The following is a 24,258-nucleotide window of genomic DNA, read 5'->3' on the forward strand; positions in this document are numbered from 1 at the left end:
TTGTATAAAAATGTACTTAAAGTACCAAAACTAGAAAGTACTCATTATGCAGAATGTGTTCAAATGAATAAATATGAATCAAATGTTTGAAAATAGCAGATCTACAAGCTCACAATGTGCCGCATTGCAACACATTGTGAGCTTGTAGATCGTCTATTTTCAAATGGCTAATGTTTTGTAATATTAAACAAAACAAAGTAACTAGTACTTACAGTTACTACTGTCGCAATATTGCTTGTTCTGGTTGGGGGAAACCGACAGAGATCTGGGATCTATGTCAGTTTTCTGATCTACATGTAAAGTGTCTTGTTGTCACAACTTGTTGTGATTCATTTGACACTTTAATAAAATTGAATTGAATTGAATTAAAGCGCTTTGGACAAAAGTTCTATATAAATGCACATTTTACCATTTAGCAGTTGTGTGTAAACATGTGGGTACTGTGTCGTGGTGATTGTAGGGGTGGAACAGCTGTCGTCCCTGCAGCACCTGGACCTGGCCTACAATGTCCTCGTCGAGCATTCCCAGCTCGCCCCTCTCTCTATGCTGCACTGCCTCAACACAGTAAGGGCACGCACGCACCCGCGCACGCGCACATTTACATTTCTTTATTTGAGTCCACATTTATAAAATTCATTACCAAGGGCACACATTCAAAACATGTGTCTCTGTGCTTGAATCCAAACAAGCAACAGAATAACAACAGAATATAAGCAACACCGCCGTCCACATGAACTTATTCACAGCCAACATTGGTTACTTCAGTCTGTCATGATATTACCAACACTTGAAATATAACCAGGGACTTGATGCACTGATAATAAAGGCACAATTGTCTTCCACCTCTAGTGATAATGGGTGCGAGCATAATGTGTATAGAACACTATACCGGCATCACCCATTGCACGTGTACTGTATTTGTACACGCTCAAATGTATGGGTGTGATATCACACACATCATGGCTTTGTGATGTTGGCTTCTTGACTTCATGGATAAAAGTTCTCAGTCGCCACGACTGATTTCAGTCATTTGGATTCCGTAGAAGCCAGCGTGTCTTCTGTGAAAGCATGCTGCGCACCGGGAATAGCAGATGTTCAAGCTCACAACACATCACAGCGCTACGTGTTGTGACCTTGTGGATTGGCTATTTTCGTTATTTTCAGATTAAGTGATCAAACTAGCAGTATAGAAGAAGCATCTTCCAGAAACACGAATGGTCTCGGAAATGTCATGATTTCTTCATGCCTCAAACATTTTCAGACTTTTATTTATTTATTCCATGTCATGTGACTTGCTGGCTGCACATGTGTTTCTCTGACGGCTCCATTCTTGTCTCTGATGCTGCACAAAAGAGCGCTGATGATGCACGGTCGGTTACCCTGGCTACACGGGATGTGTTTATGTCACATTTTGTGTTGTCTTCCAGCTGAACCTTGATGGAAACCCGCTGTACTTCCAGAAGAATCATCGGAAATGTACAGTCCGACACCTGTCCCCTAAGGCTGCCTACCTCAGAGTGAGTCCACTGCTACTGCAACCTTTACTACTGCTACTTAGTTAAAGGACAACTTTAGTTTTTTTCAACCGAGGTTCATGTTTTAGGTTGTTATTAGAGAAAGTATAAGGTGAGTGTATTTCTTCTTCTTAATTTGCTGCTTTCTTTCGTTTTAGGGATTTTAGCTGTTTTTGACAGGGGGGGCGGGGGCATTCGAACATGGGGCTAAATATGTATTTCTTTACAAAATGTTATAGCGATTTATTTTTTTATTATTTACTATAGACCTACTAGACCCCAAGAAATTACATCTGGCCACAAAAGATCACGGGATCTTATGAATGTGTCAAACTGACATATTGACACACTGAACCTATGACACACAGTGTGGCTTCCCCCCCAGTAGGCCTCCTTCACATTCAGTAGATCCTGTGATCTTTTGTGGCCAGAATTTCTTGGGGTGTAGTAGGTAAATAATACAAAAATAAATCTGTAAAATTTTGTAAACAAATACATATTTAGCCCCATGTTCGAATTCCCCCGCCCCCCTGTAAAAATCCCTAAAACGAAAGAAAGCAGCAAATGAAAAACAATTAACACTCATCTTTTACTTTCTCTAATAACAACCTAAAACATGAACCTTGGTTGAAAAAAACTAAAGTTGTCCTTTAAGCTGCAAAGCCAGTGCAGAACTGGCTAATTATAAACTAGTAACTGCTTTCAGAAGTATAGGTGTGAAAATGGAGGCAAATTACACTGATGACAACATTAACCACCCAAGAGACAGTAAAGGTCCTTGCAGAATGGTTGCGTTTTTTCGGAAGAACGGCGGAAAAACGCTGTTAAAAATCCGAGAAACGCATCAGTGTGCAGGGACCTTAGTGCAGATAATGGTACGTACCATGTATTGAGGCAAATATAAATATAAAAGAAAACATGAATGCAATATGGCAGTTCAACATGTATTCCACACAACACTGAATCAACACTGAATGCCGGTGTGACTAGTCAGTGAATGCTGATTGCTGTTACTGGAATTCCCACCCACAGGAATTCACAGACAACAGTGACACCAATACAATACATTTACGGCATTGACTCAGAAACCTGGGTTACGACTTTTGTCACTGCGACTCACTACACCGTATCACCGTCAAATGAACAACACAGGGCTGTGGAACTTCTCTAACTCAGTATCTGACGTTTGGTGCAGTTTGGTGGTCAACAGGTCAATAATTGATTAAGACATTGTCATCATAATGGTGGAACTATTCAATGAAGAAGTATGAAAGTGGCTGCATTTGGACGTTTGCCTCAAGCCATTTCACTTCTCTGCATTGCGTTTCCTACATGACTCAAGATAACGATACAGCACAGTTGTTTTTGACAAAAACAAAACATACATTTTCAACTGGAAGGCCCTCTTAAATAATTTGGAAAAGATTTGACACCATTGGAAACATCAAACATTATTGTCCTGCATAATACCTTTATCTTCTACACTAGGTTAAACTTGACGGAGTTCTGCTGTCATCATCAGAGTTGTCCGTGAGTATCCAACTCTCTTGCCTGGTATCGTATACCCAGACCAGCAATTGGTTTTCTTCGTAACGAGCAGATTTATAGCTGATTTTATAATCTATACAAGTCCTATAATCATGTCTCGGACATCAGTGGATATCTTCGGACAGCAGCAAGCTACGTCTCAGAGTCCAGCTCTGTTTGGGTACTATGAATCAATGTTTTATATATATATATATATCTCAAGGACCCCTAAATTATTTGACCGCACACCCCTAGCTGAAAGTATTGTGTGTTATAGGACCCCCATACAAGATGTTTTGATTCTATATGATTAATTAATTTAACTGGGGACCCCCTATATAACCCCCTCAAGGGTCATAGGGCAGTGGTTCCCAAACCTTTTAGCCCGTGACCCAAAAGAGAGATTAGATGTTTGCCCGGGACCCAAACTAGTGGCTTCGCGCCACGTTGTGAGATTGTAGATCAGCTATTTTCACTACTTCCTAAAAACATTAGTTTTCTAATTTATGGGATTTCTTGGATTTTTCTTGTTTGTAATTCATGAAAAACAAAAAAAGAAATACTAATTTGAAATCATACTATAATTAACCGAATGTCTGTGTGTCCGTGTGTGTGTCTGTCTGTGTGTGTGTCTGTCTGTCAGAAACATTGCCGTAACTCCTTACTGCATGCACCAATCACTCCCACTATTCACACAGGCATTGACCATATGAATATGGAGGGCGTAACGAAGCCCTTTTTTCGATTTGACACATTAATGATTATTAATTAATTTATTAGTCAATTACAAACGCACCCAGGCGCAGTACCCTTCACGGCCACAAGGGGGGGCAAATATCTCACAACTGGTAAGGACTAGTACAAATAATTTTGGGCGGGAACCCTTTTTGGGAATTATGTTATACTTTAGCTATTTAAAAATAGCAGATCTACATTTTTTTAAATCGTGAAAATGTGGCACAAATCCTGACAGAAAACTGTCAGGATTTTTTAGATATTTTATAATTTCGTCGTCAGGCCTAAATGGGTTAAAAACCCATAAAAATCTGGGTCTTTGGGAAGGAACCAGTGTTACAGGGGGTCCCACATTGAGAACCACTGTGCTGATGTGAGAACTGTGCATGACGTCATCGGACCACTCCCCCTTCCACAGGTTCTACCCACACGGGGGCAGCTGATCGGCCAAGCACCGAGCTCTCCCCCAGCGGCGCCCCCGGTGGCCGAGCGGAGCAACAACCAGGACGCGTCGAGCGGTGCCGGGGAGCTGAGCGATAGCATGTCGGTGGGGGAAGTGAGCGTCACGCGGATCCGCAAGAGGAAAGCCAGGGTGAGATTCTCTCAGGATGGATGATGGAGATGATTGCTTGTTCACCTAGCAGTTCAATTCAATTCAAATGAGCTTCATTGACATGAGAAAACATACGTTTACAAGTGTCAAAATATAATAAAAACTGTTTTGAAAATAGGGAAAGTATATACATTTGGAGGGGGTATCATTTTGTAAACCGAGCTATGCCACATTGTGTCGTTATATAATACATGTTATACAGCAGTATACCCAAATACCCATAGCCAGGGGGAAATAATTCAGATTTTTAATTGTTTTTTTAAATTATATATATATATATATATATATTTTTTTTTATTAAGCCGTGTTTTTGTGCATTAAGGCTCTTATAATGTATAAGTGTATAATTTCCGACACCCACAGAGCTCATTTTCTCATCAGAGACATAATTGAGGTGTTGAAATCCTTGTGTCTGTGTTTCAGAGTAAGGTGAAGGTGAGGCGCGCCAGTATTTCTGAGCCCAGTGACACTGACTACGAACCCAGAATGCGCAGCACATCGTGCGGTAAGAAAGCAGTGGTAGAAAGTATCTATCTAAGTACATTTACTTAAGTATTGTACTTAAGTACAACTTTGAGGTATTTGTACTTTATTTGAGTATTTCCAATTTCTACCCAACTACATCTCAGAGGCGAATATTGTACTTTTACTCCACTACAATTATTTGAAGTAGATTTTTATTATTATTACAAAACATACATTAACCACTTCAGCCTTATATACATTTCAGCCATTTGAAAATAGCCGATCTACAAGCTTACAATGCATTGTGATAGCAACGCATTGTGAGCTTGTAGATCTCCTATTTTCAAAAGTTTTCTATACAAATGAGACATTATGCACAATGAGTATTTTCTCATTGTTTTCTGCTTTTTCCAAATGTTTAGGGTTAATGTGGTTGAAAATGTAAAACAAAATGTAAAAATCACACCCGTGTGAAGTGAGGGGCGCTCTTACAATCTTACAACCTCGACGAGGGAATTCGGTATAGCTTGGAGCAGCTGTAAATGTTACTTTATTCAATGGTTAGGTGATGATGATGTAAAACAAACAGTGTCAAAACTAACATTAAATTATCTTTATTGTTAATGGCATTTAATGTTTGTGTTTAGGGACAAGATGACATTTTCCCTTCATTGTCAATGGCGTTTTTAAAACAAACATTGAACTAAACACAAACATTAAACCTGTATATACTGTAGAGCGTCCCTCAAAAAAAAGAACAATGAAAACAAATGTCCGTGTCTTCCAGATATCGTGCTCCCACACCAGAAGGAGATTGAACGCATGGACAGTTTCCGAGAGCAGCTGGGTGAAGACTGGCTCCGGTACCGGACTCACCTGGAGGGGCCGGTGTCGTCTGTCTCCCCTCCTCCTCCTCCTCCTCCTCCTCCTCTGCCTCTCGCCAACGGCCACAGCTCCACACAGGCCTCTCCGGTGCCTGCGGGGAGCCACAGCCCCCACGCCGGCTCTACACAGGGGAGCCCGGCGGAGGTACTGGAGGTGGTCCTCCCCGCTCCGCTGCTGTCCTCCGAGCCCAGGTTATTATAGTTCACTAAAACTAACGAAACAACTAAAAACTAAAATAGAAAATCACACCCGTGTGAAGTGAGTGGTGCAACTCCGTGTGGGGGTGGGGGGGGGGGGGGGGGGGGGGAGTTCCAGACCCACAGGAATACTTACTCTGGCCCCTTTCAAAGATTGAAATGGGCTTAAAAAAAAAAAACTAATAAAAACTAAACTAAAACTAGGCGTTAGAAACTGAATTACTTCCGTAATTCAGCATAGCATTTGGGAAATTGCGAGAGGCAACAGTCTGGTAACGTGAGACTAAGACTATTCTAACCTTGCTCCGAGCCCAGGCTGGAGACCTCAGACTGGGACGCGGACCAGGAGACCGAGTCCACTCTGCAGTGGACCGACGGACAGGGGCCCACCGAGTCCACCCTGGACACCAGCGTGTTGGACAGCCTGGGGACGGCACAGGGACAGGGACTAGGGCCTGGGGGGGAGTCTCCGGGACCCGAGATGTTGTCGGAGACACAGGGCCACCGCGCTAGGCTCGAGAGCGGGAACGCCAGAGAGGAAGATGAGGAAGAGGAACTCGGAGGTGAGGGGAGGGGAGGGGAGGGGCGGTAAATCAGGGGGAGATATTTGTTTTCATTCGAATTTTGTCTGGCTTTATTTATCCCAGGAAGATATCGTATTATGATGATTATTGTATATTATTCTATACTATGTTTGAGTCACATTGCAGAGGATGTACATCCACTAAAGAGACAAGCTTACAGATGGTAAATTGTTTTGATACAATATTCCCTGCATTAAATGTCTTAAGAGTGACACTGATCTCTGTCGGATCTCTGTCTTGAGAAAACTTGTTGTGTGATTTTACACTTTAATACAATTTAATTGAACTGAATTGATATCCACATTGATTAATGATGCCGTTCTGTAAATATGTTAACTTGAGATAGACATATTGTGATTTCACAATATTGTGTGTATTTCGATTGGGCCTTTTGACTCAAAGGCTTTCACCTTTCAGGAAGAAATCAAAAATACAAAGATTTATTTAAATATTCTAACCACACCTGGGAGTATTGTAACTCCATAGACACATACATCTTATCCTGAACTGTGTTGTGAAGATAACACCTCCCGAAATCCGAGCATTGCGAAGCTGCCATTTCCATTAACGAAAATATATTTTCTAAAATATCTTTACATTTTATTTCCATTTCTGCAGCAAGCTATATATGCTTAGATGATTTTGATTTATATTAGGATACATTTGCGTGACTGTAAAGACGAAACGGAAATGGGCTTCACTTCCGCTTCATCGCTTGCTCATGATCAGGGCTTCCGTGCTCTGGACTGTATGACGGAAGCATTTGAAAATTTCGAGAGGCAACATTATGTCAACAACGCGAGACTGGATTGGGGTTCAAAACGGGGTTAGGCACGACATATTGACCTTCTCTTCTCTGCCTCGTTCTCTCCCTTTTCTCCACAACTTTCGCCCACGTTCTCTCTCAGTGGACCTGTGTCACCCCCTGCTGGTCGGGGTGTTAACAGAGGTGGATGGCGGCGGGGGGAAGCTGCACGGCGGCGGTGGCGGCGGCAGGAGAGAGGTGTTTCTACGGGTCAAGCAGGGCCTCTTGCTGGAGGTGGACATGCAGCGCGGACTGGAGAGGAGCCGTCTGGAGCTGAGCAGCCTGGTCCGTGTGGAGCCGTCGCAGGCTGCCTGGACGCATGCGGTGAGTGAAGCCCAACACACACCGGGTGCGCAGCGACGCGGCACAGGCGTTGCTGTGCGGTAACGCCTGGAAAATAGAACTGGTTTCTATCGAAGCGTCAGCCGAGGCGTCAGTGTGCGTCGGACGCCGCCGGTGTGGGATAGGTTAATTGAAAATAACGGAGGCGGCTGTTTTGACGCGCGGCGTTCGCAGACGGTGTGTGAAGCCCTTGAGAGAGGGAGGGAGGGAGGGAGCTGTCACAGGCTGCCTGGATGCATGGGGTGAGTGAGAGAGGGAGGGAGGGAGGGAGCTGTCACAGGCTGCCTGGATGCATGGGGTGAGTGAGAGAGGGAGGGAGGGAGGGAGCTGTCACAGGCTGCCTGGATGCATGGGGTGAGTGAGAGAGGGAGGGAGGGAGGGAGCTGTCACAGGCTGCCTGGATGCATGGGGTGAGTGAGTGAGAGTTTTTGTATCATTGCTGTCATGGTCGTACCTTTGTTGTAGCTACGTGATAATGGCAAAAGACATGATTACATTTTGATCACGTCACCACAACAAAACAGTATGTTATGATCTGGTAACCCCGGTTCTTTGACTATTCGGTACCGAATACCGAAAATGATTTTTTTTGCCACTATTCGGCCGAATCATTTCGGTGGCCGAATATTCGGTGCATCACCTATTTTTTGCCATACTGTCGATGTTGAGACTAGTGAGGACCTAGTGGACACTTTTTCATGATTGGCTGCCTCTATAGCGCCTCTAAACCAATGGGAGATAAAACCCATAGTCTGAACGTTGCAACGTGAATCCTCAGTCTAAGCCAATGGGAGATAAAATTCATAGTGAGCTTGCTGCACCTGGCAGTTATGACGTGAGTCATTTTTGTTTACTGTTCTTTGTCCCTCTCTCTGTCGTATCTCTATCTGTCTTTCTTCTCTTGCTTTGTCTGTCTGTCTCTCTCAGGGTGAAGAGAAGATGCTTCCAGTGGTTCATCTCCAGTTTGACTACATCAGCCGAGAGAAGAGGGGGAGGAGCTACGTTATGCTGGACGACGACCCACAGCAAGCACTGCAGGTGCACACGCACGCACACACTCACATGCACGAACGCACGCACACGCAGGCACATCTACACCCTGGTGCAGTGGTTCCCAAACTTTTTAGCCCCTGACCCAAAACAGAAATTTGACATTCCCCCGTGACCTAAATTTGTGAAAATAGGCGATCTAATAGCTCACAACGTGGTGCTAATATGGAATTTCTTTGATTTTTCTTTTATCTATTCAAGAAATGACGTAGAAAAATTATTAAATTTGCTATTCATTTATGAAAGCTTTTTTGGGGGGAATGTTTTTTGAAAATCTTTTATATTATAACAATAATTAAAAACCAAATGTAGGAAACAAAAATAAAGGGACCTATAAAAAATGGGACGGGACCCACAAGTGGGTCCCGTCCCACTGTTTGGGGAAAACGGTGCCCTGGTGAAGTCGCCACCTCTGACTCTGTCTGTACCGTACCAGTCTGTTCTTGCAAACCAGACCTACCAATCCTTAATTTGAGGATCCCCGCCGCTGCATTCACGTCGTTATACCAACTATGTGCTAGCCGAACCCATCATGCCGTCATGACTCATGAGCTGAGGTGAAGCCTGTCAAGAAGGATGACAGAGTATTATTAATATTGTTAGCGTTCAGTTTAATACGCACATTGTTGATATGCGTGGGTCGAACAAGCCCGAGTACTTCAGTTCAACTTTGCTTTGTCATAACCCGTTCGCCCTGAAAAGGAATGGGAAAAATACAGTTGTACAAGATATCTTCTGGAATTGTACATTTAGGCGAGCTTGAGAAAATGATCACATACTGGACAATACATACTTAAACAAACATGCTATTTGTAACATTATTACATCGCCTTAAATAAATTGGTCTGTTCCCTTTTTTACTTTCTTTATATGATGATTTATATTGATGATTATGATGATTCTGGTGGTCCTTGACATGAAATAGTTTGAGAACCACTGAGTCATAGAAACATGTTTTTCAGAGAACTGTTTTAGAAGACATTTTAGGTCTTAATGGTTAAGCAACTCAGTCACGTCACACAAATCACAAGCCCGATCTTCACACTCCATTGTGGACACTAGGCTCTGGTCGATGTGCTGCGCCCCCTGGTGGAGGAAAAGAGGCAGCTGCCCGGGCGCCAGCTCCATCTGCAGTGCCTCCGCTGCAGGTCGGAGTTCACGCTCCAGAGAGAGGCGTCTGAAGAGGTGAGCAGCCGCCGACTGTCCATGTCCTTCCATTAAAACTGTGACCAAAAATGTGCCGTCGACTACTAACGTTTTTACACAGACGAAAATGAAATAAAATCCAAGCCAGAGATGACTAAAAACTAAGACTGAATCTATTGCCAATATTCGAAAGTAAACTAAAATCATAAATCAAAATGTTGCTGTCCAAATCCACACTAGGCGAGCGGAGGCCGAGCTCAGAGGAGAGGGTCTCTGGGACTACCAGAGGGGCTGTCAGAAGAGCTGCACAGTGAGGCTGCTGGGATGATGTGGGACCAGCAGGGACACCATGGCAAAGGTCAGAGCATTATTTTAGGCGGTTGACCCCGCGACCCGACTAGGGTCGCGGGGTCAACAGTTCCACCTGTTCCACCAGAGTGCTCCAGACTTCCCTCTCCTCCAGAGCAACATTAGTGACTTTCTGCTAGGCCCCTAGGGGATCCTGAGGTGTTTCTCCAGGGCCAGTTTGGAGATATAGGGCTGTATTTTGCGTGTCTTAAGTACCAGGTCTGATTACTTAACTTAAGACCTGGAGGCGTGATCAATGCCATTTGGCTATTCTGAGTGGCCAATGAGCATTGACCACGCCTCCATGTCTTAAGTTAAGTAATAAGACCTGGTACTTAACCCTTGCCCTGCCAGTCCCAATTTTTTTGTTTGGGTAACAAATTGGCATATTTTTAATTCATCGTTTTAACATACAAGAAAGATCTGGTGGATTGAAGAGATGTTTTTTTTCCATTCATTCATTGCAAATGTATTCTCTCGATTCGCCACCAGATGGCGGGAAAGCATCATTATGCTGATTTTGGCTAAAATAGACGGATCTTCCTAAGTCACTTCCGGTTGAACGATCAACAACATCCTGTACTATTTTGACCCTAGTCAATAGCTTGGCTGGTCCGGATTGCTAAGCTAATGCTATATTTTTCATAACTAAGTCAAATTATCCTCAAATCAACCCCAAAAGATCGCAAAATATCACATTTTTTACAGCGACGCACATAGAGACGGCGCGCGTGCACGATAGCGCACGATCACGCGGATTTCGTCCGTTTTTTGGTAAATTACATCCAACATTAGTGATATTAGCGAAAAAATATTAATTTTTGCTCTTTTGACCCCGCGATAACTGATATTGATTGTCATTCCGTTTTTTCCGTTAACGGGAGGTTTAGATTTTTCGATTAATTCCGTTTTTTCCGTGAATTGTAGGCCAAGGGTTAAGACACGCAAAATACAGCCCTTTATCCCTCTATCTAGTCCTTTGTCTTCCCCGGGGTCTCCTCCCAGTGGGACGTGCATCGAGGACCTCCCTATGGAGATCCTAACCAGATGCCCGAACCACCTAAGCTGGCTCCTTTCCAAGCGAAGAGGCAGCGACTCAACTCTGAGTCTCTCTCGCCTTACTGAACTTTCGTCCGCTTGTATCCGCAACCTTATTCTTTCGGTCTTATGCCTACACAGTATCTGCCTGACATTTTACCATTACTGTTTCATTAGGATTGTCATCTCTCTTATCCACTAGTTACCTACATCAGTCAAATCAGCTTTATATAAGTCACAGGCAAATGCTTTAAATGGCAAATTTGCCCTGTAACCAGTTTGAACTTGAAAACTGTAACACCTTATTCCATTGCTCGCTCTCTGTTCCCCCGCACAGGATAAGCCCATTAATCTACCACCTTTTACTTCTAATTTCTGCAATTTATCATAAGCTCTAAAGTGCTAGAAATGATTTCAAAGGACGGACACGGAAACACACACACAAGTGTTGGGCAAGTTACTTTGAAAGCGTAGCTTGTAAAGCTACAAGTAGCTCACCATGGCAGTAGCTTGATCAAGCTACATAGCTACCACCGGAGAGATGTAGCTTGTAAAGCTACAGCTACATGGAAAAAGTAGCTCAAAGTAGCTCAGCTACTTTTTATTTTTCAGCGTTAAATTGAGAATGTACATGCGGGAGACCCCTCCTCCCCTCTGGGAGACCCCTCCTCCCCTCTGGGAGACCCCCCCCACCCTGCTCCCCTCGGGGAGACCCCTCTCCCCCTGCTCCCCTCTGGGATTCCCCTCCCACCTGCTCCCCTCTGGGAGACCCCTCCTCACCCTGCTCCCCTCTGGGAGACCCCCCCCACCCTGCTCCCCTCTGGGAGACCCCTCCTCACCCTGCTCCCCTCTGGGAGACCCACCCACCCTGCTCCCCTCTGGGAGACCCACCCACCCTGCTCCCCTCTGGGAGACCCCTCCTCACCCTGCTCCCCTCTGGGAGACCCCTCCTCACCCTGCTCCCCTCTGGGAGACCCCCCCCACCCTGCTCCCCTCTGGGAGACCCCTCCTCCCCTCTAGGAGACCCCTGCTCCCCCCTGGGAGACCCCTCCCACCCTGCTCCCCTCTGGGAGACCCCTCCCACCCTGCTCCCCTCTGGGAGACCCCTCCTCCCCTGCTCCCCCCCTGGGAGACCCCCCCACCCTGCCTCCCCTCTGGGAGACCCCTCCTCCCCCTGCTCCCCTCTGGGAGACCCCTCCTCCCCTCTAGGAGACCCCTGCTCCCCCCTGGGAGACCCCTCCCACCCTGTGATACCAGGGCCAATCAGAGGCCAATTAGAGGCAGCTGTCAAGTGCTGATATGCCCTCAAAGCAATCAGAAAAAGGAACAGTCCTTGATTTTTCAAAGGGGGTTCTAGTACAAGAATTAACACAGCAACCAATGGTCAAAATTAATATATTTCTTTCATGTTATTGCCCAAAATTGTAGCTTGTAACTTGAGTAGCTAAGCTACAAAAAATGACCCAAAAGGTAGCTGAGCTACTTGACGAGGTACACAAATATGAATGTAGCTAAAATACCACAAGCTACAGCAAAATGTAGCTCAGCTACGTAGCTCAGCTACATGTAGCTTAATACTCCCCAACACCTGACACACACACACACACACACACACACACACACACACACACACACACACACACACATTGGATACAGAGTGAGTGGAAGGAATGGGAAATGTATTACGTATTTCAAGAAGTAGATTAAAGATGTGCACACATTTTCAAATGGTTTTTCAAATCAAATGTACCCGCGTAAGCCCTCAAGAGTTACATTATTGTTAGAGATCTGTTTATTTATATATATATATATATATATATATATATATATATATATTAATAGAGGCGGCGGTGGGTCAGGGGTAGAGTGGCTTGATGGTAACCGCAAGGGTGCCAGTTCGAACACGGGCTCCCCCAGAGTTGGTGTCGAATTGTCCTTGAGCAAGACACTGATCCCCTAATTGCTCCTGATGTGCCTTGCATGGTTTCCACCGCCATCGGTGTATGAATGTGTGTGTGAATGGGTGAATGTAATGCACAATCTATGTAAAGTGTACATGCACCATTTTATTTTATTTAGTCTATACAATTAGAGAATGTAGATTTTTTTTATATTTTGATAAACGTCTGCCTGTTATCTCTACTTATGGTACCACATCAATACAGCATGGAAATGAACGAAATATTTGAAGTCTTAGGTCTGAGAGGCTATATCTCATCAAATGGTGGTATGTGGGTGAAATGCTGTATAAATAATGGGGCGTCATATGAAATCTACTGTATGCTATTTTAGAAAATGCCAACAATGTGGTCACCAGGGTTAAAGGGGCTAATCACTAAGTCCCCATCAGTAGTGAGTGAAAGCTAAACTCACAAAATAAGACCTGCTTTGTCAAAATGTCGTAACCGAGGCTCTTTCGTAACGACTTCCTCGTGCCTGACAGCAGGCATGGGGCTTGATATTTATCCCCCAAACAAATGAGGTTTCGTAAGAGGCTTATATGAAGAATCATTAAATGGAAGAATCTTTAAGGGACGCATGCCATGTATTATTCCTTCCCTTTGAGCCTTCTACCTCTATAATCTCCAGGAGACATAGATAGATACGGCCCTTAGCTCAGGCTCAGCCACCTCCCATAGTACAGCCTCTCCCAAACTGACATTAAGACCTGTTCCCACACGCTGTGCTGGGCTCGTGTAGTGTAGGCCCTTGTTTTGACAAACAGATGTTTGGAGGGGGTTTGATGTTGTCGGAGTAAAAATACCAAAATACTGCAATATAGAAAATTAGAAATACTAGTTAACAAGTAAAAGTCTGGAATTTAAAATGTACTTGAGTAAAGGTACAAAAGTATTGGCATCATAATGTACTGTAGGTTTTCAAAGTTTTCAAATGTATGAACATCTTTTGAAAATAGATGAGTGTTCTTTTTTTCATTTGCTGCTTTCTTTCGTTTTAGCGATTTTAGGAATTTTTGACGCGGGGCGGGGGGCATTCGAACATGGGGCTAAATATGTATTTTTTTACAAAAACATTTAGCGATTTATTTATTTTAATTTACTATAGTCCTACTAGACCCCAAGAAATTACATCTGGCCACAAAAGATCACAGGATCTACTGAATGTGAAGGGGAAGGTGACAAACTGACATGGCATCCCCCTAGTACTCTACCTTCACATTCAGCAAATCCTGTGATCTTTTGTGGCTAGATGTAATTTCCTGGGGTCACTAGTAGGACTATAGTAAATAATAATAAAGAAATCGTCATAATATTTAGCCCCATTTTCAAATGCTCCCGCCCCCCTGCCAAAATAGCTAAAATCCCTAAAACAAACAAACAAACAAAGCAGCAAATGAAAAAGAATGTAACACGCCTCGTTTACTTTATCTAATAACAACCTAAAACATGAACCTTGGTTGAAAAAAGGGGGAAAAATGTTGTCCTTAAAGTACTGTACTTGAGTAAAATGTACGTAGTGACTTTCCACCACTGCCGAGCTCAAGAGGCACGGCTCATATCCTTTTTGGTTTATTTGCACATGCCCGAACCAAAGCCATGCCTATGAAGAATGTTTTAGGAGAATCATGTAGCCTGCAGCTAAACATCATGACTGTTATTATTGCTGGGAAACCTCTTGAAATAATTAAACGTCTGCGTCTGTTCATTTCAAACGGAGTGTCTGAAAGGCCTTTTTATTTTTCACGTTTATTACAATTTTACAGACTAGAACTAGAGTAAATGTTAGACATTCATATTAGATTTTGACACATGATTTAAGTGTTGGGGGGGGGGGGGGAGTATCCGTTATTTGAAAAAAATCACATTGTCATACATCACATTCCTTGCTCATCCAAACAAATCATCACAATCCGTGCTCATACACACAAACACACAAGGCTGTGCATAGGAGGGGCTAGCGCCCCTTAAAAACAAATGTTTAACAGCACAACGCTAAAAAACTCATTATATGGTTGTTGTCTTTGACGGGCCCTCTATATGCAGCTATTAGTGCAGATTTTAGTTTTACACAAACATTTAATTCCTGTTGACAATGGATGAATGGAGAATTTACGTCATGACGATGTACGATGATGAGAGCGCCCCTCTCTTCACACGGGTGAGATTTCTTTTCACACGCCATAACCTTACTGACATTGTTAGTTCAAAAAATCACACCCGCGTGAAGTGAGGGGCCATATCATCATACATCATCTAATTCCGGCCAATCACAAGTTGAGTCCTCACCTTCGTCTTCAATTTTGTGTTAAGTTTGTGTTACGCAATGTTTGTGTTAGGACAAGCACTCAAAACCGGCCATTCATTGTCAATGACATTCAATGTTTGTGTTTACTACACAAACCCTCAAAGCTGGACATAGGAGGGGCTAGCACCCCTCACAAAAAAACGTACAGTCCAAATTTGACAAATATCAACGTCCAACAACATGTCTCGTGTTACGCGTTTTGGTTTTGTGTTTTGCTTTAGAGAGCAGCACGATGATGTGCCCAGAGTGTGGTAGCGATCATGTGGTCCAGCTGGACGGCCAATCGCTGGCTCCTCCTCCCGCCACCAGCACGCCTAACCAGCGGCCATCCTCTGGACACCAGGACGCCAGGGACGACCATGATGTCCATCACATCCCCTATCAGGTATCAGCAGCACAGTGTTTACAGGTTTGACCCATATCCACCTGAGGCTGACTCTACAAAATGTCTTCTAAAATCATGACAGTTTTCTGCTAAATTCTATTATCGGTGGTTCTCAAACTATTTCATTTCAAGGACCCCAAGCATTATATGTATTCTGCTGCCGCCGCAAATATGTTGTTCCAGGGATGCCCCAGAAGCAAAGATATATGAGTTTAAAAACGTTGGCCCAGGCCGTAGCGTAACGGTCTGGGCACCGGACTGGTAATCCAGTCGCAGTGTGCCGCGGGTTCGACTCCCGGACCCGACACGGCCTTTACTGCATGTCATCCCCCCATCTCTCTCCAGTTTCCTGTCAGCCTACTGTCTGTCCCTTCAAAAATCAATAAAAGGCGTAAGCCGCAAAAAAAAATATCTTTAAAAACGTTTGCTGTGAAAGAATATATATTCAACGATTTGCGCACGTTTTCAAGATTTTTCAAAAAGAGCAGATATGAGCAAGCCTGGGTAAACCCCTCCCCCCTCACCAGATTTTTCATTCTGCCCAAAAATCTGGCGAGGGGGAGGGGTTTACCCAGGCTAGATATGAGCTTGTAGATCTGCTATTGTTCAGCAGCTAAAGTTTAAAATAACGTTTAACCCATTTTGAGCGGGAACCCCTTTTGGTGGTTACATACATTATGTTATAATTTAGCAATTGAAAAATAGCAGATTTACAAGCTCATAGGGCACCACTGAGTGGCCCACTATGAACTTGTAGGTCTGCTATTTTTGAAAAATGTTAAAATGTGCCTCAATTCTTTCAGAGAATTGTCATGTTTTTTTTTCAACGTCTGAATGGGTTAAAGTGTGGTAAGGTGACACAGATGCGTCCTCAGGTCTAAACGGGTTAACGACAGAAATGGCTGATCTACAAGCTCACACACTTTTCCTCTCCTCTCCTATAGGACCATTCCACAGACAACCCGTTGTCTCGAGACGCCAGCCTCGGTTGCAGCCCTGTCCTGGAAGCCACCATCACCACCACCACTACCACAGGGGACCCCAGCTTCTCCTCCTCCTCCTCCTTCGTCACTGCCCAGGGAAGCTCCTTCTTCATCGGGGAAGGCGAGGGTGACACTTGGGCCGACCAGGGAGGCCGCTCTTGTCCCAGTAAGGACGGGCAGACTAAAGAGGAGCTGTCTGGGAGCTACAAGTACACCGACGCCAGCTCTACCCCGCCAGGATGCCACCACGGCCACCAGGCTGCAGCCCTGCACGGAGGACGCGCCAGCCCTGGAGGTGGGTGGAGGGTTTCCAGTGGTGGAAAGTAACTAAGTGTACTCAACCCATTCTGACCTGAGATCAGATTCAAAAGTTTCAGTTTTCTGAAAAATCTAGGTTTCTGTCAGTCGTTCTTCGATTTTTCAAAAATAGCAGACCTACAAACTCGTAGCAAGATCTGCTATTTTTCAATAGCTAAAGCATAACGTAATGCTAACACCAAAAGGGGTTCCCGCCCAAAATGGGTTAAGTACAATTAGGTATTTGTGCTTTACTTGAGTATGTCATATTTTTTGTCAAATATTGTACTTTTTTTTTTACTCCACTACATTTATTTGACAACTTTAGTTACTACTAGTTTTTCCGGTGGACATAATTTGAGACACGACTTTACATATTTTGGTTTTTGGGCTATCATGATATGCCTAGAATAGGGACGCTAGGGTCGATGTGATTAATAATCACAGTCATTAAACTCAAACCGAGCTAATCTTAACCGAATCCTCTCCAGAGATGATAGTATGTCAGAGATTCACTGGTGTAACCACAGTTCATATGACTAATGTGAAATTGAGATAAATTGCAGTCTTAACTCTTAACTAGTGGTCACAGATCGGGAAATGGTTGGAAAGCAAACACAAACCCCTCTGTTTTTTCTGATGGTGTCCCATTTCCAAAACTCCCAAACCCAAACCACAGTAACAACGGTATGAGTAGAGTCACCTCTTGCACTGACCGCGGGCACCCAGTGGTCAAAGTAACTAAGTACGTTGAAGTATCTGCACTTTACTTGAGTATCTCCAATTTCCAATACTTTTACTTCTACATCTCAGAGGCAAATATTGTACTTTTACTACATTTATATGAAAACTTTAGTTACTAGTTACTTTGTAGATTTTGATTATTATTACAAAACATACATTAACCACTTCAGCCCTATACATTTCGGCCATTTGAAAATAGCCAATCTACAAGCACAATCTACAATGCGATGCGACGCTTTGTGAGCTTATAGATCTGCTAATTTCAAAATATTTGTAGTGTGGGACATAACATTCTGCATAGTGAGTACTTAAGTAAATGTTTATGCCACTCAAGTGCATTTTGAATTACGGACTTTTACTACTTGTAACGGAGTAGTTCTACATTGCAGTATTGATACTTTTACTTAAGTAAAACAATTGGGGGTACTTTTTTCCACCACTGCGGGCACGAAGGAATGAGCAGACAACAGACGATAGGAGCATAATGAAAACGTAACTCTTTTATTCTCCATGGCAGTGCCATGTCACAACCTAAAGACCTAGGTGAATGTTCGCAGCAGTTCAGACCCAGTGACCCGCCCACAGCATCAACTCCCACTGATTCAAATTTATATTCTTTTTTTGGCAGATTGACGGAGTGAGAAAAATTGAAGTCCTGCACACTGTCTTCACTTATAGCAGTGGTTTATAACAGTACGTTTTAACAGCGGGCGACAGCCAGACAAATTTTCCGGAAGTGCATTATTTGTCTATGGGACCCGGCGGCTACCGGCGATATAGCAGGCGAACAGGCGATGGTCGAAAAGTGGGCGGTGCAACGTCGCCCGACAAGATAAAAATAATCCATCTTTTCGGGCGATACTGGGCGATTAGGCGATGTGTCGGCCGATGCTCGCCCACTGTTAAAACGTACTGTTAGGCTACTGAAGTTACAATGCATGAAAAGAAAACTGGGATACAAAATCGTGGGATAAAAAATTTAAGTTAAAAAAAAAAAGAAAAGACATTGTGACATTCATTGGGTATCTTCACTGACACAGTGCCCTCATTGTTACGCAGAAGCCAGCTTTTGTCTTTGTTTTAAAAGAGCTATTGCTGTCTGCAGGAGTGTGCATTCGCTCAGCCTTTATACAGAACGCTAGCTGTCGGACGGAAACCTTTCAATATATTAACACCCTATTTGTACTCAGACATGGTAGGACAGTGTCATGCAAAAGTAACGACAATAACATCTATTTTGAGCTTAGATCCTCTATTTAAAGAAATTAGAGGTTTGTATATAATACCTTTTTATTGAAAGGATAAACCCCTTGAGATGCATCATTTCATTTTAGAGGGGTCCTCAACACAGATGAACAATACATACAATTCATACAGTACACAAACAATACATCCACACAGACAAATTGGCTAATTTCAAATGGCCGAAATGTATATAGGGCTGAAGTGGTTATTGTATGTTTTTGTAATAATAATCTATATCTGCAAAGTAATTAGTAACAAAAGTTTTCAAATGATTGTAGCGGGGCAAAAGTACAATATTTGCCTCTGAAATGTAGTGGAATAGAAGTGAAAGTATTGAAAATGAGAAATACGGTACTCAAGTAAAGTACAAATACCTCTAAATTGCACTTAAGTACATGTACTTAGGTACTTTACACCACTGCTCAAAAATGCTCATATGCATGTGTGCACAACACGTACTGTACAGTACATGCATGCATCTACGTTTCATCTTGTGAAGTAGGTATAACGGAAACACTTGTCTGGGTTGGAGTGCCTGGACGTCCACCCCTGTTCCCACTCTCCTCAGATGAAAAGACCCTCTCTGAGGCCCTGGTCCCATCACTCTCAATCCAGATGAGTCGTTTATAAGGGCTCACAATGCACTAACATCCCATGTAGCTGTTCACAATTCACCGCAGGCTTTATTGCGCTAACATATTCCTCCCTATTTAATGGCCATAGAGGCTGTGGTGCAGTAAAAAAAAAAAGAATGTTAGTCAGGTTTCAGGGCCAGGCCTCATCGCCAAGAAACGGCAGTTTGATAACTCGCAAATGGAGAAATGGAGTTCTAAGATTATTACAAATGAGGATTAGACATTTGACAACAACAACAGGGATACAGAAGATGTTTCTTTATTCAGTTGGAGTAAAGACTGGTCGCTGTCTGTCTGTTCCATCTGTCATAACAATAACTCCAGACACTTTTAATCAAACTTGGGAGATGAGTCGAGGGTGCGGCAAGGACCTTCGCTCTTAAATCTTTGTTTGTTTTTTAGTCTTGTTTGCTTTCGAAACGGTCAAAGGTCACAGTGCAAGGTCAAAGTTTAGAATTGGCTTGAGGCACACCAGTGTGTGTCTGTGCTCCTGAAGAGTTTTGGTTTTGATTAGTGGAACATGTCAGAGCTGTAGCTGTCCTCCTGACCTCTCAACTTTATGGTCATCTTATTAGATATTCCTGTTCTGTAGTGGGTACTGTGATTACAAATGTTATTTGTCTGTCCTAAATGTTGTCCTGTATTTGGTGGTACTGGCAGAGCTGTGTAATGTGGGTTTTTTCTGGTTAAATAAAGGTTAAATCTAAAAAGAATTCAAACCTGTCGGTCGGGACCCACAGTGGGGTTCCCACATAATTCTTGGGGGTCCCCATATAAAAAAGAAAAAGACCATTACTGAATCAAAAATAATCAACAAACTATATGTTTAGTTTTGTTTACTAAAAAAATGTCAAGCATTGGTCAAGTTTTTTTTTTTTTTCTTTTTTTTACTATTCATCTGTGGAACTGAAAGTTGAATGCCTCAACTCCTACATTCCAAGTGATTATCAGTTTAAATATGATTATTTTTGGGGGTCACGGCCTGAAAAGGTTGAGAACCACTGACCTAGACCACCGATTAACGAAAGTTTTTCACATCTTTATCAAGATGTGTAACAATTTGAAAGATAATTATAATAAAATTACATTTAATTAAATAAAGTGAATTAAACACAAAGGATGTTTTGATGTAAACACCAAAAACGAACTTTATTGTATTTAACCACTCAAAAATGTACCAAAATAGCTGATCTGGATCTGCTCATTTTGAACTTAAAAACAAGGAGCATCTCCTCTCACTCTGTGGAATGAGCTGGAGGATGAACTAAAACACAGTGGAAACATAAACCAATTCAAAACCAGAGTTAAAAAAACAATTTTTGATAAATACACAAGTGAAGAGCACCAATGGCATTACAAAAGGGGGACTATGATGTACTGTACTATATAATTATATATTTTTATCACTATAGTATACCGTACATTAATTGGATACATTGTGAGATATATAGGTATAGTAAACCATATCATATATATTATACCATTATTGTTATTATTATTGTTATTATCATTATTATTATTATTATTAACTACAACTGTTATTAGTATATATGTGTATATATATGAATGCGTGTAGATCAGGGGTTTTCAATTGATTGTGAACGAGGGACCACCACCCTGACTTAGAATCAACCTGGGGACTATTGTGTTGGGTGGGGATGTGGGCTATAAGATTAGTGCTTTTGTAAGTTAACACTTGCTATGCATCCCATGTGTATACAATACATCCCACTGTTTCTCAAACGTTGACTACTACTGGTAAAATGTCCTAATAATAATGACTCAACCAGACACTTCCCCCTTCTTGAGATTCTAACTCCCTTTTTCTGTTGAATTTCTTGAACTCCAACTTGTCAGTAAATGACTACATGGATGGACTCATCATAGGTCACCAAGTCATTCAGTTCACCGTTTCTCAACTAGTGGAAAGAACATTTATAACAAATCAACAAATCCTATACATTACTAAATGAATGGTCAGGGACCACATGCAATACCTCCACGGACCACCAGTGGTCCACGGATCACCTGTTGAAAACCCATGGTGTAGATGAATGTATATAACTAAGGACAACATGAATGTATGCACTGTGTAGGCAGATAGATCTGCCACACGTGCCCAAATGGACTCCAGGGGTAGGGCCCGACAAGCCTATGGCTTCTCCCTAACCCTTTTTCGGACCGGACAGGACATGAGCAACAGACACTCAAAAAAAAAGAAAAAAGATGGAAACTGTGTGCTATGTATGAACTGTATGTCCTCCTTCCGAAAATAAAACTGAACTGAACATAGTTTAATACTGTTGAAAGTTTTGTAACTTTTGGGCTGTGGGTTTTGTAGATCTGGACCTGCTGTCTGAGGACTATGAGGGAGTGGACCACCGCCTGAAGCTCTTCCTGGACGTGGACGTCTTCGAGGAGGAAGAGGAGCTGCACTCCTTCCTCAAGGTAAGACTACCAAGAGCCTAGTGGAGAAGGTTAGGCCACCAAGAGCCTAGTGGAGAAGGTTAGGCCACCAAGAGCCTAGTGGAGAAGGTTAGGCCACCAAGAGCCTAGTGCAGAAGCTAAGACAGATTTTATTCACATTTATTCACATTTTTATATTGCACATGAGGTCCATAGGAAAATGGTTATCCAGTCTGTCGGTCTAGTGGAGCTCGTGTGGTCCAGACGAGTAGACAATTGGCCGTGTTAGAGAGAGGGAGGCCGCTACGTGCAGGCAGGCCGCTACGTGCTGTGACTCACACACCGCCTGGTCAAAGGCGGCTGTCAACAGTGCTGTGTCCTCCGTACTACCCCTACAATGTCCAACCAGTCCAAAGACCAACCGTTAGGGATCAGCAGTGACAAGACTACACACACTGTGTATTTGAGAATTGGCATAACAACTGAAATTGGGACAAAAGAACCGGTGTTCTGTTCAATGATCTATTCATCCAACCACACAAGAACCCAAGGTTCAAACTCAGCAGTAACATGTTTTGATGGCCGTGTTAAGTTGAGTCATATTTATTGACATGTGTGGGGGGGACTGTTTTAACATCTTCCGGGTGGCCAACGGCGATGTCCCATCAGACCCCAGCCTGTAGGCCGGGGGCCGGCCCAGGTAATACACCTCTGTTTTTTGACTGAGGTGTAGGTGTCACCCAACTCCTTCGTGAACTTCTCCGATAACTCATTTTACACGCCGTGTGCGTACGGAGCCAACTCTGTGCAGCGTAGGGTATCATTTACCTCCTTCAGACACCTGGACAAGGACCAAAAAGAGCGGAAACAGAACCAAGAAGACCCCAGCAGGACCCATGTTTATTTACCCTGATCGCATGGGGCTCCTCTCTGCCTTTCATTGTCCCGAGGAAGTGAAGGAATGTCTCAATTGCCATGGCCGTTGATGTCAAGTGGGGGTTCATTGTCTGATTGCAGGTTGTTTTTTTGCTGTGGTGGATTTACCGTCCCACAAGGGGTAATACTATGACATGAAAGTAGGCCTGTCACAATTATTACATAATCACCTATGATTTGAGATAATCGTCATCATTAACATGTTCATCAACAAAGGTGAAACTAGCACTACATGGTCGTGTGCCTCAAGTGTGCCTTTTTTTCTCTTTTTATTTCGAGGACATCTGATATGCATTATTAGTCCATGGATCCCCATTTGATATGATTTTTTCCCCTCTGTGACCTCAATCTACGCAAATGGATGGACCCTTATGGGTTCCATTTGTACACTCTTAGTTAGTTAATAGTTAGTTAGTAGTCTACACCTGTTAGTTTGTACATTGATGAGGGCCCTTTTGGTTCCTAACTATCAATCATTTAGCGGACCCCATATTGAGAACCGCTACTCTAGTGTAGTGTGGTTAGAGAGGTTGTTTGATTCTGGCCACAGCCTTGTGTTTTGTGGAAAAATTCCGACCTGCTCACCCCTGACACAGAGTCGTTCTAGCCAACCTACATACCTGAAATGTATTGCATTTTTCCTTCGCTTTGCCTCAGGTAAAATTACTTAGAATCTTAGATCCTAAGTCCACTACTTCATATTTTGGTCTTAGAATATATTGTGATGTTATTAAGATACTGATCTCCGGTGTAAATTCAGGTGTCATTGCAGCAACAGCTGCAATTAATCAAGAGCCAGTACAAATACTAAATAAAATAAAATAAGACTTGACATGGGACATGCAGTATGCACTGCCTGGGTCTCTGAATGAATGGGCTAACATAATGCACATGTCTATGTCAGTACAGTCACTGTCATATGAATAGATATATGTGCAGTCTGTCAACAGAGAATATATCAAGTACTATATGCACTATGCAGTCTATCAACAATTAATATAAGATCTCAGAATTCATGTGGCCAAACTGAATACAGCGGCTGTGGCTCAGGAGATACAGTAGAGTCAGCGCTTCTAAAGAGAGATCAGACTTACGACGGCGATTTCACCTCC

The 24,258-nt window shown here is 43.1% G+C and overlaps 1 protein-coding gene across 3 annotated transcripts in view; it reads left to right on the forward strand.

Annotated features, from left to right (window-relative positions):
* Positions 1-24,258, forward strand: part of stk11ip (serine/threonine kinase 11 interacting protein) — a 74,589-nt gene that overhangs the window by 33,455 nt on the left and 16,876 nt on the right. For all 3 annotated transcript variants that reach the window (XM_083758867.1, XM_083758866.1, XM_083758865.1), the window contains exons 9-22: positions 461-564; positions 1,428-1,517; positions 3,003-3,044; positions 4,195-4,368; positions 4,813-4,894; positions 5,642-5,930; positions 6,252-6,499; positions 7,429-7,649; positions 8,595-8,705; positions 9,780-9,902; positions 10,104-10,221; positions 15,737-15,900; positions 16,845-17,178; positions 22,146-22,252. In XM_083758867.1, the coding sequence (XP_083614993.1) occupies positions 461-564; positions 1,428-1,517; positions 3,003-3,044; positions 4,195-4,368; positions 4,813-4,894; positions 5,642-5,930; positions 6,252-6,499; positions 7,429-7,649; positions 8,595-8,705; positions 9,780-9,902; positions 10,104-10,221; positions 15,737-15,900; positions 16,845-17,178; positions 22,146-22,252 (2,207 nt within the window). The remainder of the gene's footprint in view (positions 1-460; positions 565-1,427; positions 1,518-3,002; positions 3,045-4,194; positions 4,369-4,812; positions 4,895-5,641; positions 5,931-6,251; positions 6,500-7,428; positions 7,650-8,594; positions 8,706-9,779; positions 9,903-10,103; positions 10,222-15,736; positions 15,901-16,844; positions 17,179-22,145; positions 22,253-24,258) is intronic.

This window comes from Protomyctophum parallelum, assembly GCF_964188405.1.
Source record: "Protomyctophum parallelum genome assembly, chromosome: 23".
In the NCBI taxonomy this organism is placed as follows: domain Eukaryota; kingdom Metazoa; phylum Chordata; class Actinopteri; order Myctophiformes; family Myctophidae; genus Protomyctophum; species Protomyctophum parallelum.